We start from the raw sequence: 11,105 nt of genomic DNA on the forward strand, positions 1-11,105 counted from the left end.
TAAACTACCTATCTAGACTATCTATTCAAGATCTACAAGGATATAGAGGGGAAACTCTTTTTTTCAACTGAAGCAATTGATTGAGGAAGAAAACAACCACAAATTAATTCTTTTTATTCAAATCTACAAGAAAAATTAGAAACTTGATTCCTATATAATTTTTTTTACTTCATTCTTTTTTTTTCAAATGTTAGTTTGTAGATTTATAGTGGGAGATTTGTTGTGTTGGCATGCCAATCATTCTAAAGAGAGATATTTGTATTTTTTCTCATCCATGTGGTGCTTCTTGGTGGAACGAAATTGTAGTTTATTCGAGAACATTCACAGAAAGAAGAGAAATAGGTTAACCTGATTGTGCTTTAATAATCTTGTCTCTGTTTGGTAAAATCTCTTCCTTCAAACTAGAAAGGTGGAGGGTGTTTCACATGAATCCATTTACTTGGATTGTGCTAGCAGCTATCCCCATTTTAGCTCACCTTCAGTTGCAGTGAGGTTTAGCTTATCAGGGATCCTCATAGGCTAATAAGTTGCATAGATGGTCTCAATCTGTTCAGCCAGAGGCTATTTTCCCACTCTAGAGGTCAAGGATGTTCAAGATTCCTCTTTGTTTGAGTTAGATTGGCACACTTACTATTTATAGTAAGTGATTATTTCGGGAAAGGCAAGGTTACTATCCTCAGGAGGGTACCTGAACAGTTGATAGTAGTTGTGCTGACATCGACAAAGTTTTTCATTTTGAGGCTTACTATTTATAGTAAGTCAATTATGGCCAGTTTTAATTTGTGACAAGGCATCTAGGTGTGAAGTTCAAGCAATGAACATCTGGAATTGGAGTTGATCATTTGAAGGAACTAATAAGCTTGTTGTTTGTTTAATAATTATTAATTCACGCTTGATAATTAATTAAAAGCTTATTATAAGTGTGACAAGTGCATTTAATTATTATTTTAATGAGTTGACCCTGGCTGCCTAAGTGTTGATGGACAAAGTAATCGTATATTATATTTTAAATGTTAGAAAAGTATTGGCATCAAAAGAAAGCATATATTGAAATTATGCGCTAGTGTAACATTGAAGCCTAATAGAAAATTCCCTTTGGAGAATTATAAAAAACCTTAGCAAGAGGAAATTGAACCATTCATGATTAGTGCACTTTGCTTTGTTTGTGTGAAGTTGAAACAAGGGTTTCTATTTCTGAGATTGAAGATTTTGAATTCTTCCATGTCTTTTTCAGCATAGTGAAATAATGAAACACCCAACAAATTAGGCCAGAGCTTTGGGTTCATCCATAGCCTAGGATAGATATCATTGTTTGCAGGAATCAATAATAAAATGTCCAAATCGATCTTAGATGTATCATCAAGGGCAGGAGACAGCATTGTCTACAGATCACAGCTTTCATTGAGGTCTGCGTTTGACCTTTTGGGGGCTGCCATTCACCTTGAGGGCAGGGGAAATCATTTTGAGCCTTTGTTTTTGATAGAAGAGCAATGTGGGATGGTTGAGATGAGAGATCTAATCTAGAAAACTAATTGTAGTTAATCCAGCCTATCTGGCTTAATAATCTTAAAGCCAGACACATCTTTCTCAGAAAATTTACCATCGTTAAACTTGCTAGCTTCCCTATAATTTCAAGTGAGAACAGCTGTCAGACAATGTGTGCGGTGAGAGTTTGAGTTTTGTAGGTGTTAAGTGGCAAGCATTGGAGTCAACTGGTAGATAGCTCAATGAGATAAAGATATCCTGCTTCAACTAAACAAAGTGCAAGCCTGTGCAACCTTGGGAGTCTTGGTTTGGGACTTAGAAAGTTAGACGGGTACAATTAAATCAGTTTTAACTCGTCTACACTATTCGATATGGTATTTAATACCATTTTACATATATGAAATGCAAATTTCAGGTTCTTGTTTTGGTGAAAAGAACTCACTAATATTTACCTTTGAAATGGGTTATACGAAGCTGATTTGCAATCTTCTTGCATGTTGACTTAGATAACACCTATTGGACTAAAATTTCAACTCGCTGTTATATTGGTTTAAACTTTTTACCCAGTGCTATATTAGAGTGCATTTAAATTTTTAGAGATTTTTTTCATATTTCACACCCAGTTCTGTAACTAATCTCAGAAGAGTAATTTATTGAATGTTCTATATCATAGTCAATATAGTTTTGAAATGAGAGAAAATTCAACTTCTTGTCTGGGAGAAAAGAATTGCCTAAAAGTTACCTCTGAAATTTGATATGAAGCCGATTTCCAGTTTGCTTGCAAGTTGACTTGAATAATGTATATTAGACTAGAATTTCAAAGTACTGTTGTATTTGATTTTTCCTATCTGCTACGTCAAAGTGCTTTTGAATTTTTAGATATATGTCCTTTGTTCATAAAGCACACTGATATTGTTTTTATTCCAGGTACTCCTCCAGGTGTCGGTCCTGTGATGGCAGGTCAGAAAATAACTACAGGGATAACTGGCCTGATTGAAATGTCCTTTGATGTTCAACCACGCCAAGTGGTAGTTGCATAGAAAACTTAAAGATGATGAGACAACATATATGAATGTTGATGACAGTTCTATTATTTGAGATGAAAGAAGTCTTGTGGCATTTGTTTGAAAAGTAGAATCCTTCAAATTGTTTGATTTGCTGATTGTAATCCACTTGGATTTAAAATGAATTGGTGTCGATGTATTAGCCTTTACATGAATGAATTTTTAAACCAGTCTTCAGGATGTGAATGTGCAAAGTTCTCAAAAATTTGTTCTTCGCATTATTTGATGGAAATATGTATTTTTATCAAGTTCAATGATCATTAGAGTGAACATTTAATAGCATGTCTTTGAGGCATCTGCATGTGTCATCACTTTCATCGTAATTGAATCATATCTTATGTAATGAAAATGCACGTGGCACTATTCTTAGAATTCTAGCATGTATTAAATTATTGCAAAATGCAATACCCCACCCAGAGATCCTTGGAAACAAGGATAAACATAGCCCAACATTTTTTTTTTGATAAACTAAAGCATGAATGCAAGCATAAAATAATCAAAAGAGCACAACGGAAGACTTAACTAACCAACCAACTAAAGATCCCAAGCGTTCATCACTTACAAACGCATACAATTTTGACTACATACATAAGCATACGAGATTCATTTTAAAACCCAAATACAAGTTCCTAGGTGATTAAACATACAAATTCATTTACCCGTCTAAAACATAACCATAGTGAAATGACGACGCAAACCCAAAGATATCCAATATGCAAATTGTTATGCTCTAGGAAGATGTGTGACCTAAAAAGGGTATCCAAAAGTATTGATTGTATCTTCTTGTAGTGCGTGAAAGTATCCACTGTTTGCCAAACGACAAATCAAGTTCGATGCTCATGCAAGCCAAGATTGGCTCCCATGCAAGCCACTTTCTAGGATCATATGAGATAGCCAACTCTCATACAAGACATTGTCAAGACATATGAGAGAATGCATATCTCATACAACAAATTGCTATGTTGTACGAGGAATTGCATCTCCACGCAACATCAAGAAAATACTTCTAAAATGCATAAAAGTAGGGAAAAGATGAAATCTCCACACTAGGGTGTACTGAATCCACGCAAATCGAGGAGTGGACACTCGAAAGCATAGAAATGAATCTCAAAGCTTGAACATGCTAATTTATGGATCACATCTAAGATCCAAGCAACAAGGTACACCATCATCCAAATAAAGTAAATGCATAAGCAAGAGAGGACAACCACTCATTTAATACATATACAACATCGCAATGAAGGGAACATAACCATAAGATAAATCTACATACATAGCATTGAGATGCAATAATACAACATATGAGCATGAAGCAATATAATCAAGGACATCTAACATGCTTTTCTATCAGCATCTCCAGTCCATAGCAGTGGTAATCGAACATCAAATAAGAAATAAGATGTAACATTTAGATACATGAATACACCAAAGTAACCATAACGCACATCGTCGCATAACATGATATCAAAGCATCAAAACAATAACATAATTCACAAGGAAACATAAACTAGAAAGCCCAAGAATCCAAGTCAACATCAAGCTTCGGCCTCACAACTAGATGCATACTGTTTTTATACACCAATCCCCAGCAGTGGTATTGGTAGCTATGCCTCCCAACCACATAGTACCCTTAGGCCCACACCTGTCATACTGATGGAAATAATGACCCAACTACAATCACATAGGACAATTACCCATGGCTTACACACACCCCAATCAAAGTATGATACCAACATCTATATGCTTATGAAGACTATGTAGTACATCAAGCCACTAGTTAGACCCATTGTAGGATAACTATGCAGGGACTTCAGTGGAGTGTAAGTTGCTTGGCATTGGGAAGTCCAAATAGATATGGTATGGCTCAACCCCTAGGGAGGTCACATACCTAACATGACTCAATTCCAACTAAAGGCTACATGACATGCCCTTGTACTAACTTTTGCAGAAGACTGGTAGTTGTACAAACATTTGCTTATTAAGTTGTTTAGTCCCATTAATTAGTTTTGGTTATTGGTGGCTATTTTCGCCCCCATTTAGCCCATCACAGATAACTAATCTAAGAAAGGCTGGACTCTTTGCAGTGGCTTAATACGCCAAATTTACAGTTAACACTTAATGTTAATCCTCCTGCATTGTTGCCATGCATCACCATTCTGGTGAAGTGATGGTATTTCCCCTCTCCATGCCCAAATGCTCATGTTGTTCCCACATGTCCTTGCTTTCACGACATGTGTATTTTTTCAATGGTAAAGGAGTGGGGTTCTTACGGTAGGCTTTAACTTTGCATGTTCCTACATTTTCCCTGCCATGTGTCTCCATTCCGTTCATTGAGTGTTGTTGCAACATTTCCCTTGGCTTCAAGACCTGAAATTGTGCCACATGGCGAGGGGTAAACTTTTCATGTTATTGCATCCTTATATTTTGATAACAGTTTGATTTGATTTCTTGCAGCCATGACATGTTAGAAGGTTTGTTCCTTTATTGTTGAATGACTTTTTGGGCCTTGTTTGCATGATGTCAATGTATCTCGATGCCTCTTTAATGCTTGTAATGATCAAATCTTTTGGATTGATCCTTTTATTAGCTAGATACATTCATTTTTGGCTCTTTCGGTCACTTCCAATGGCAAGTTGTTTCATGATCAGATTTTATTCTGATATTCATTTATTGTTCTTTGCAATCTAAACTCCACCATGGTTGGGTTTGAAATTTCATGTAAAATCTGGGTTATGTCTAAACTCTATAAAGGCAAAGTTGTAAATATTTTTCTAGGTTCTTTGTTTTCATTGGTAGTAGCCTTATGCTCTGCAAATGTATTCCTATTGCCTTTCATTAATAAAATTCCCAGTTTTACCTCTTCTTTCCAATATGATATATTGTGCAATTATTGCCTTATATGGATTGTTTTCTTTTCTATTTTCTCAAATTCATGTGTCATGTTTAACATGTTGGTTGTTGCTAAAATGTGAAATCCATTTCCTTTTAGCATCTAATTAGTTTCTAACCTACATACAAGTTCTTCGAAGGTAAAATAGAATTGGGAACTGCATATTTGGGTCTTTTATTCATGTTTAGTGCATTCATAGGAAGAGGTAGTAATTGAGTTTCAATTAGGTGCATCACCACCTTTCGCTTTAGCATTTTAATTTTATGCATTTCTTCTCCCTTTTCCTCCCAAGCTTAGTTTAGATGCATCCTAATTGTAAGGAAGTTGGCATTCTCTAGAGATTCAACCTCAAAGCACAAGTCCCACACTTGAAGGTTTTTTCCATGTTACATAGGGTCGTTCAAGGATAACATGTCAAACATGGGTGTAGACTTTTGTGTTAACAATTATCTAATGCTTAAACCTCTTCATATGACCTTGCAAGTCACTTCTGGGTTGGGGTACATAAAAGAAGTCACTCCACACGTCTACCCCACATACCGATGCTCGTCACATGATGAGTGACCATGGGCAATGCAATTTCCCAACCCAACCCCCAAATGAACAATCACTCGAGCGACCTCTATTTGGTTGTTTGGGTCTTGCAAGGTCTGGTCATACATAAGCACACGTGCTCGTGTGTGGGCACAACCAACTTCACAAATTTAATCAAGTAATACCAATGCAAAGGTTGGATATGAGAAATGCAACAATGACACAAGTATAATAACTCACTCAACTAGCCTGTGTTTGGGAGTATGGATTTCACACAAATTCTAATAATGTAATGAATCACCAAGCATCACTAACTCACTCAACTAGCCTAAATTAGGAGTATGGATTTGACATGAATCTGAATGTCCATGAAATAAAAGCATAACATGAAATACAATCCATTCCCACAATAAAACTAAATTTCATCAAAATTCTAACAAATTGTGGGTGGCATGCAAAACGAGGCAATAAAACGCCAAAAAAACCAAACTTCTCAGATAACAACAAAACTTAAAACCCATCACTAAAATATGGTCAAACGACTAAGGGTCCAATAAAATTCATAAACTAGGATTACATTCACAATCCAACAACTTCTATGAAATTCCCCAAGTCCATAAAATCAATATGAAAACACAACTACAGATCAGGAAATAAAATACCCTACATTGTTCTATAACAATTCCAATTCCATGATCATACTTGTGGCAAGGGCTACTAAATCAATCCCTTCTTAATCGAACCAAACAAGTCTGTTGGCTCCTGATTTGATAGAAATTTAACTACCTTTTATGATGATAGAAAACCTAGTAATTAGTTAAAAGGAGTTCTGAAGATCAAAATAAAAGGACCAACTAACAAGACCTTAAAGTCTTCTCCACTTTGAACTCTTCTAGAAATTAAATTTACTTAGCCTTCTTTCTTCTAATTCAATAGCAATAAAGAGATGATAACTAACTATTTTACCAAACCTTAGATACTATGAACCAAGTGCAAGTTGACATTTCACATTTGGATAACAAGAACATCAAAAGATTGATTGATTGATAAAAGTTTTATGCATTGTGTAAAACATTCCAATCAAATCAATTCACAAGGATGACCAGTGCCTTATCCATTGGGCTATAACTAACAGAGATCACAAAACTACTTCTAAATGTTATCTTAACACTTTGTATAAAGACTTATCTATATTCATTTCTAGATCTCATGCTTATCATATCTTTTCTTAAATCCATAGTGTTCTTTCAATTTGCATCAAGCATTTACATAATCCATTAAATTATCAGCAAAAAGGAAATTGAAATATAATTCAAAATGAACTACAATTGAGACTTAATAAGCTTTGCTATCAAATCTCAAAGAACAAAACAAAGACAAGAAAAGAGACAAGATATGAGATGAAATCAACTCTCTATATTTGTATTCATTACTTTGAAATTGTATACAATTTCAGTAATCACCTGTACTAGAAAATAAGACACCTAGACTAGCAACTATAACTTTTGTATTAATTTTGGAACTATTTTTATAGTATGCATGGACTGACCAAAAATTTACATAGACTCATGCAATGAAAGAAATTTGGACCGTCCTGTAGCCTTGGGAACTCACTTATATAATGTGAGTTGCAACAAGCTTTAGGCCTAGAGGAAAAATGACAATTGTCCTTTTAAAAAAAAGACTACAAAAGGACAAAACTGTCACAATCAAAACTTGCACGGGAAGAAACAAAACTAGTGATCTTTTCCCTTGGTAATAGAATGGCTTCTTCATTGGTTTCTTTGTGGTGGGGTCAATTTTATTGTAGCAGTTTCTTGCACATCCATAGTACCTGATGATTGATTTTCCTCCTTTTGTTGTTCCTCAGGTTGTGGGACCACTTCTTCTTTTGTTGTGCCAGGTTACACATGTTGCAAGTTGTTGATCATTTTATTTGTCATATGTCTAAACAACATGATCCACTAACTGTCTTTTATATGCTATTGTTTCTTTGTCTAAAAACACTTCTTGAGAAGCCACCTATAGCAACTGTTAGAAGAATATTATGCCATACACTTGTTGAAAATTGGGTTATCTGACCAATTGTAACTCAAAATTTCTTTCTCTCTTCAAAATATATTTTCTTAATTTCTTAATTTCAACAAAATCTTGCTTGAAATAATCTAAATATAATTGGGCTTGAACAATTTCTTTTGTGGTTCTTGCAAACCAAATATAATTTTCCTTATTTATCACTTTATTCATTTGGATACTCATTAATTCTTTCAATTCATTTCCACATTCCTGTTTGTTTTTTATAATAACTATGCCCCTATCTTGATGCTAAGTTTTCAACTCTACATGTAGCTCCCATAGCTTGGTTCTCTCTTCTTCACCTATTTCTTCTACAGTGGCACCTCCTTGATGCTGAGGTGTGTCATGAATCTCAACTATTGGCCTAGTAGGTGGTGGAGGAGCTAGCGAAGAAGCGATCAGAAGTTGGCTTGATTCTTCTCCTACTTTCATTTTGCCCTACTACTAAAAGTTTGAGATGATTTTCTCCATCTCATTTATTTTTCCACCTCTTTCATCATAGGCTTTGAGAACCTTTTCAAAAATTTTATTTAGCTCAAGGAACTTGTTTTTATCCTTGGCAGCTACTACTGCCCCAAAATCAGCTACCTTTTCACTGTCTACTGCCTCCACCCTATACACTATGAGGCTCCTTGTATGTTCAAAATCTGCAACTTGGTAGATTCTGGCCTTGTCTCTTTTCTGTGTTGACCACATAACTAGGGCTTTATGATCATAACTGTATTTTACCCCTTTATGGGCTTGCACTACTTCCTCTTCAATCTTGAATTTAGTTTCTTTCTCCTTCCTCACTACATAAAAAAACATTGCATTAGCAATGTCCCACTCTAGCCGTATTAAGATTCCCGAATCTTTTAACAATTGTCTTCCCCTAGCAGGGGTTATTTGGTTAAACTCTTGCATCAAGCTAGCCTTAAGCTCCTCCTCAATGTTAGAGTCATGTCTAGTAGGTTGCTCTGCCTTTATTTTCTTGCACTTAGCCTCAAAGGTCCCAATATTATTTCTCCACAAAAAATAGATGAATGCTCTAGACTTTACAAAATTCTCATCATCTAAAAGCTTCCTTTTTGCTTTCTCCACAATAGGGTCAATCTCCTTTCCCTTGAAATTCTCCATAGTGAGGGCTAGGAGTGGCATGGGAGGCTTTGCAGATGCTCCCTCTTCCACCTCTGATATGGTTATTACAATGTTATCTTGAGCTCCCATTTTTTGTACTTGTTCTCTTAAGTACTCTTCATTATCAAAAATGGATGGGGTTATGTGAGGGGGAGTACTCATCTTTTGATGAATAACCTTGTTCTAACTTCTGTTGTTTAGCAATAGGTACAGTAGGACTTTTTGAAAGTTTTCTCTTATATAGAGGAACAAGCTATATGTTTACACTTTTTGCCACAACATATCCTACCTTCTTCTACAAGGTATACTAACCTGGGCTTATGATGACTCTGTTTGCTAGCCTCTTCTCAATTTCTATGGCCTGTTTGGGTAGGCTTGTATCAAAATTGTCTTTTTCTCATTTAGGGTTTGCATGAACCTAGCAAAATTGTTCATAAGTTTATTGATTTTATCTCCCCAATACTTCATATCAGCCAGGGGATCATACCATCTAATGCATTAGTAAACTCAAGAATTCTACTATACACTTACCATTTATTCTTTTCTTACTTCTTGTTCTTGCAATGAAAAATATTTTCTAATTATATCCTCAGGAAAGTAAACAAAATGCTCATATGACTTAGCTTTAGTCCTATCTTAAAATAGATCATAAAAACCCTCTCGATCAATAAAACAAGGATGGGATTGGGCTATCTGATATTTATCCAAAAACTTACCTAAATGTCTCCATCCTCCCTTAGGGAACACAAAATTGTGGATGACAGTGAAGTGAGGGAAAATTGTACCTCTAGATTTGCCCACCAACTCCTTTTCTTCTAGTCCCCTTATCTGCCACAAGAATTCTGCAATCCCAACCTTGAAAGGCACCTCGTAGGGAAGAACACGGGGCTTCCCTTGGAAACCATATACTTTGAAAAATACTAGAAACTGAGTATGGGATGACATCTCCCTAGTTGTGGTTCACTTTCAGTCCCTTGGCATGACCTTTTGGCCTGATTATCTCTAGTAAGGGCCAGGGTATTCCCAGGTTGTCTCCTATTAAAAGAATCCTCAACTTTGAGGCAAACACAAAATCCTTAGCTTTGAGGCAAGCTATTGGTCAAACTGAACAAAACTGGCATCTTTAACCTCCCAGGTCATATCAACACTCTACAGTTGAACATGTAACTTCCACCCATCCTTCTCCAACTCCAGCTTTATCTCCTTAGAGAAAGCAGAAACTTCTTTGTACAAACACATGTACATCAATAGTGAGTACCAACAAAAGGGCTTCTCAACCTTGGCCTTACTGATGCAAATTAATCCATTGTGGATTTCCTCTATGAGGTATGTTGCAAAGTCAAATATGGAACTCATACCATATTGCAAAGTTTGGGCAATAATGGAAACTAGGCATCCTTGGATGTGATCTTTCTCATCCATCCCAAAAAGTCCGTAGAGGGAGAAGTAAAGTGCTTGTGCCCTTGGATTGAAGTATTTATTCAATAATGGTTTAGAGGTATTAGGTAGATGCCCTATCCTCAGAAAATGTTCTTGCAGTGGCCCTCTTCTTAGGTATACCCTCTAAGCATAATATTGTGCTTGTAAATCATCTTGGTTAATCTTTTCATGTAACACATGATTAGGGTTTAACATGAAGACCTCCATAATTACCTCAAGTGTGACTCTAAAGAGATTTTCTCAAGCATGATTCTTCACTACCCTTAGCACTAGGTCATACCTCTTTGCTATCATTGTCAACAAATCATCATCGAAGAAGACAATAGGGACAATCAACTTTCTAATCAAATTGTCAAACATTGCTTAAAGGAGTATCATGCTTCCTCACAGGAAACTATTTTTCAAATAGCTCCAAACCCTAAGTAGATGTATCAGTATCTCTTAACCAATTAGCTTTGTCATAGAAACCCTCACTAACCAGGAATATAGGATTTTTGGGG

At 35.8% G+C, this 11,105-nt stretch overlaps 1 protein-coding gene across 2 annotated transcripts in view; it reads left to right on the top strand.

The window, feature by feature from the left end:
• The window catches only part of LOC149572544 (Fumarylacetoacetate (FAA) hydrolase family), a 283,932-nt gene extending 281,203 nt beyond the window's left edge, over positions 1–2,729 (top strand). For both annotated transcript variants that reach the window (XM_089813653.1, XM_089813654.1), the window contains one exon: positions 2,413–2,729. In XM_089813653.1, coding sequence (XP_089669779.1) covers positions 2,413–2,525 — 113 coding nt within the window. In that variant the 3' untranslated portion in view covers positions 2,526–2,729. The remainder of the gene's footprint in view (positions 1–2,412) is intronic.
• The last annotated feature ends 8,376 nt before the right edge of the window (positions 2,730–11,105 follow it).

Source organism: Cupressus sempervirens, chromosome 2, assembly GCF_028749045.1.
Source record: "Cupressus sempervirens isolate cs-2001-9-10 chromosome 2, ASM2874904v1, whole genome shotgun sequence".
Lineage (NCBI taxonomy): Eukaryota > Viridiplantae > Streptophyta > Pinopsida > Cupressales > Cupressaceae > Cupressus > Cupressus sempervirens.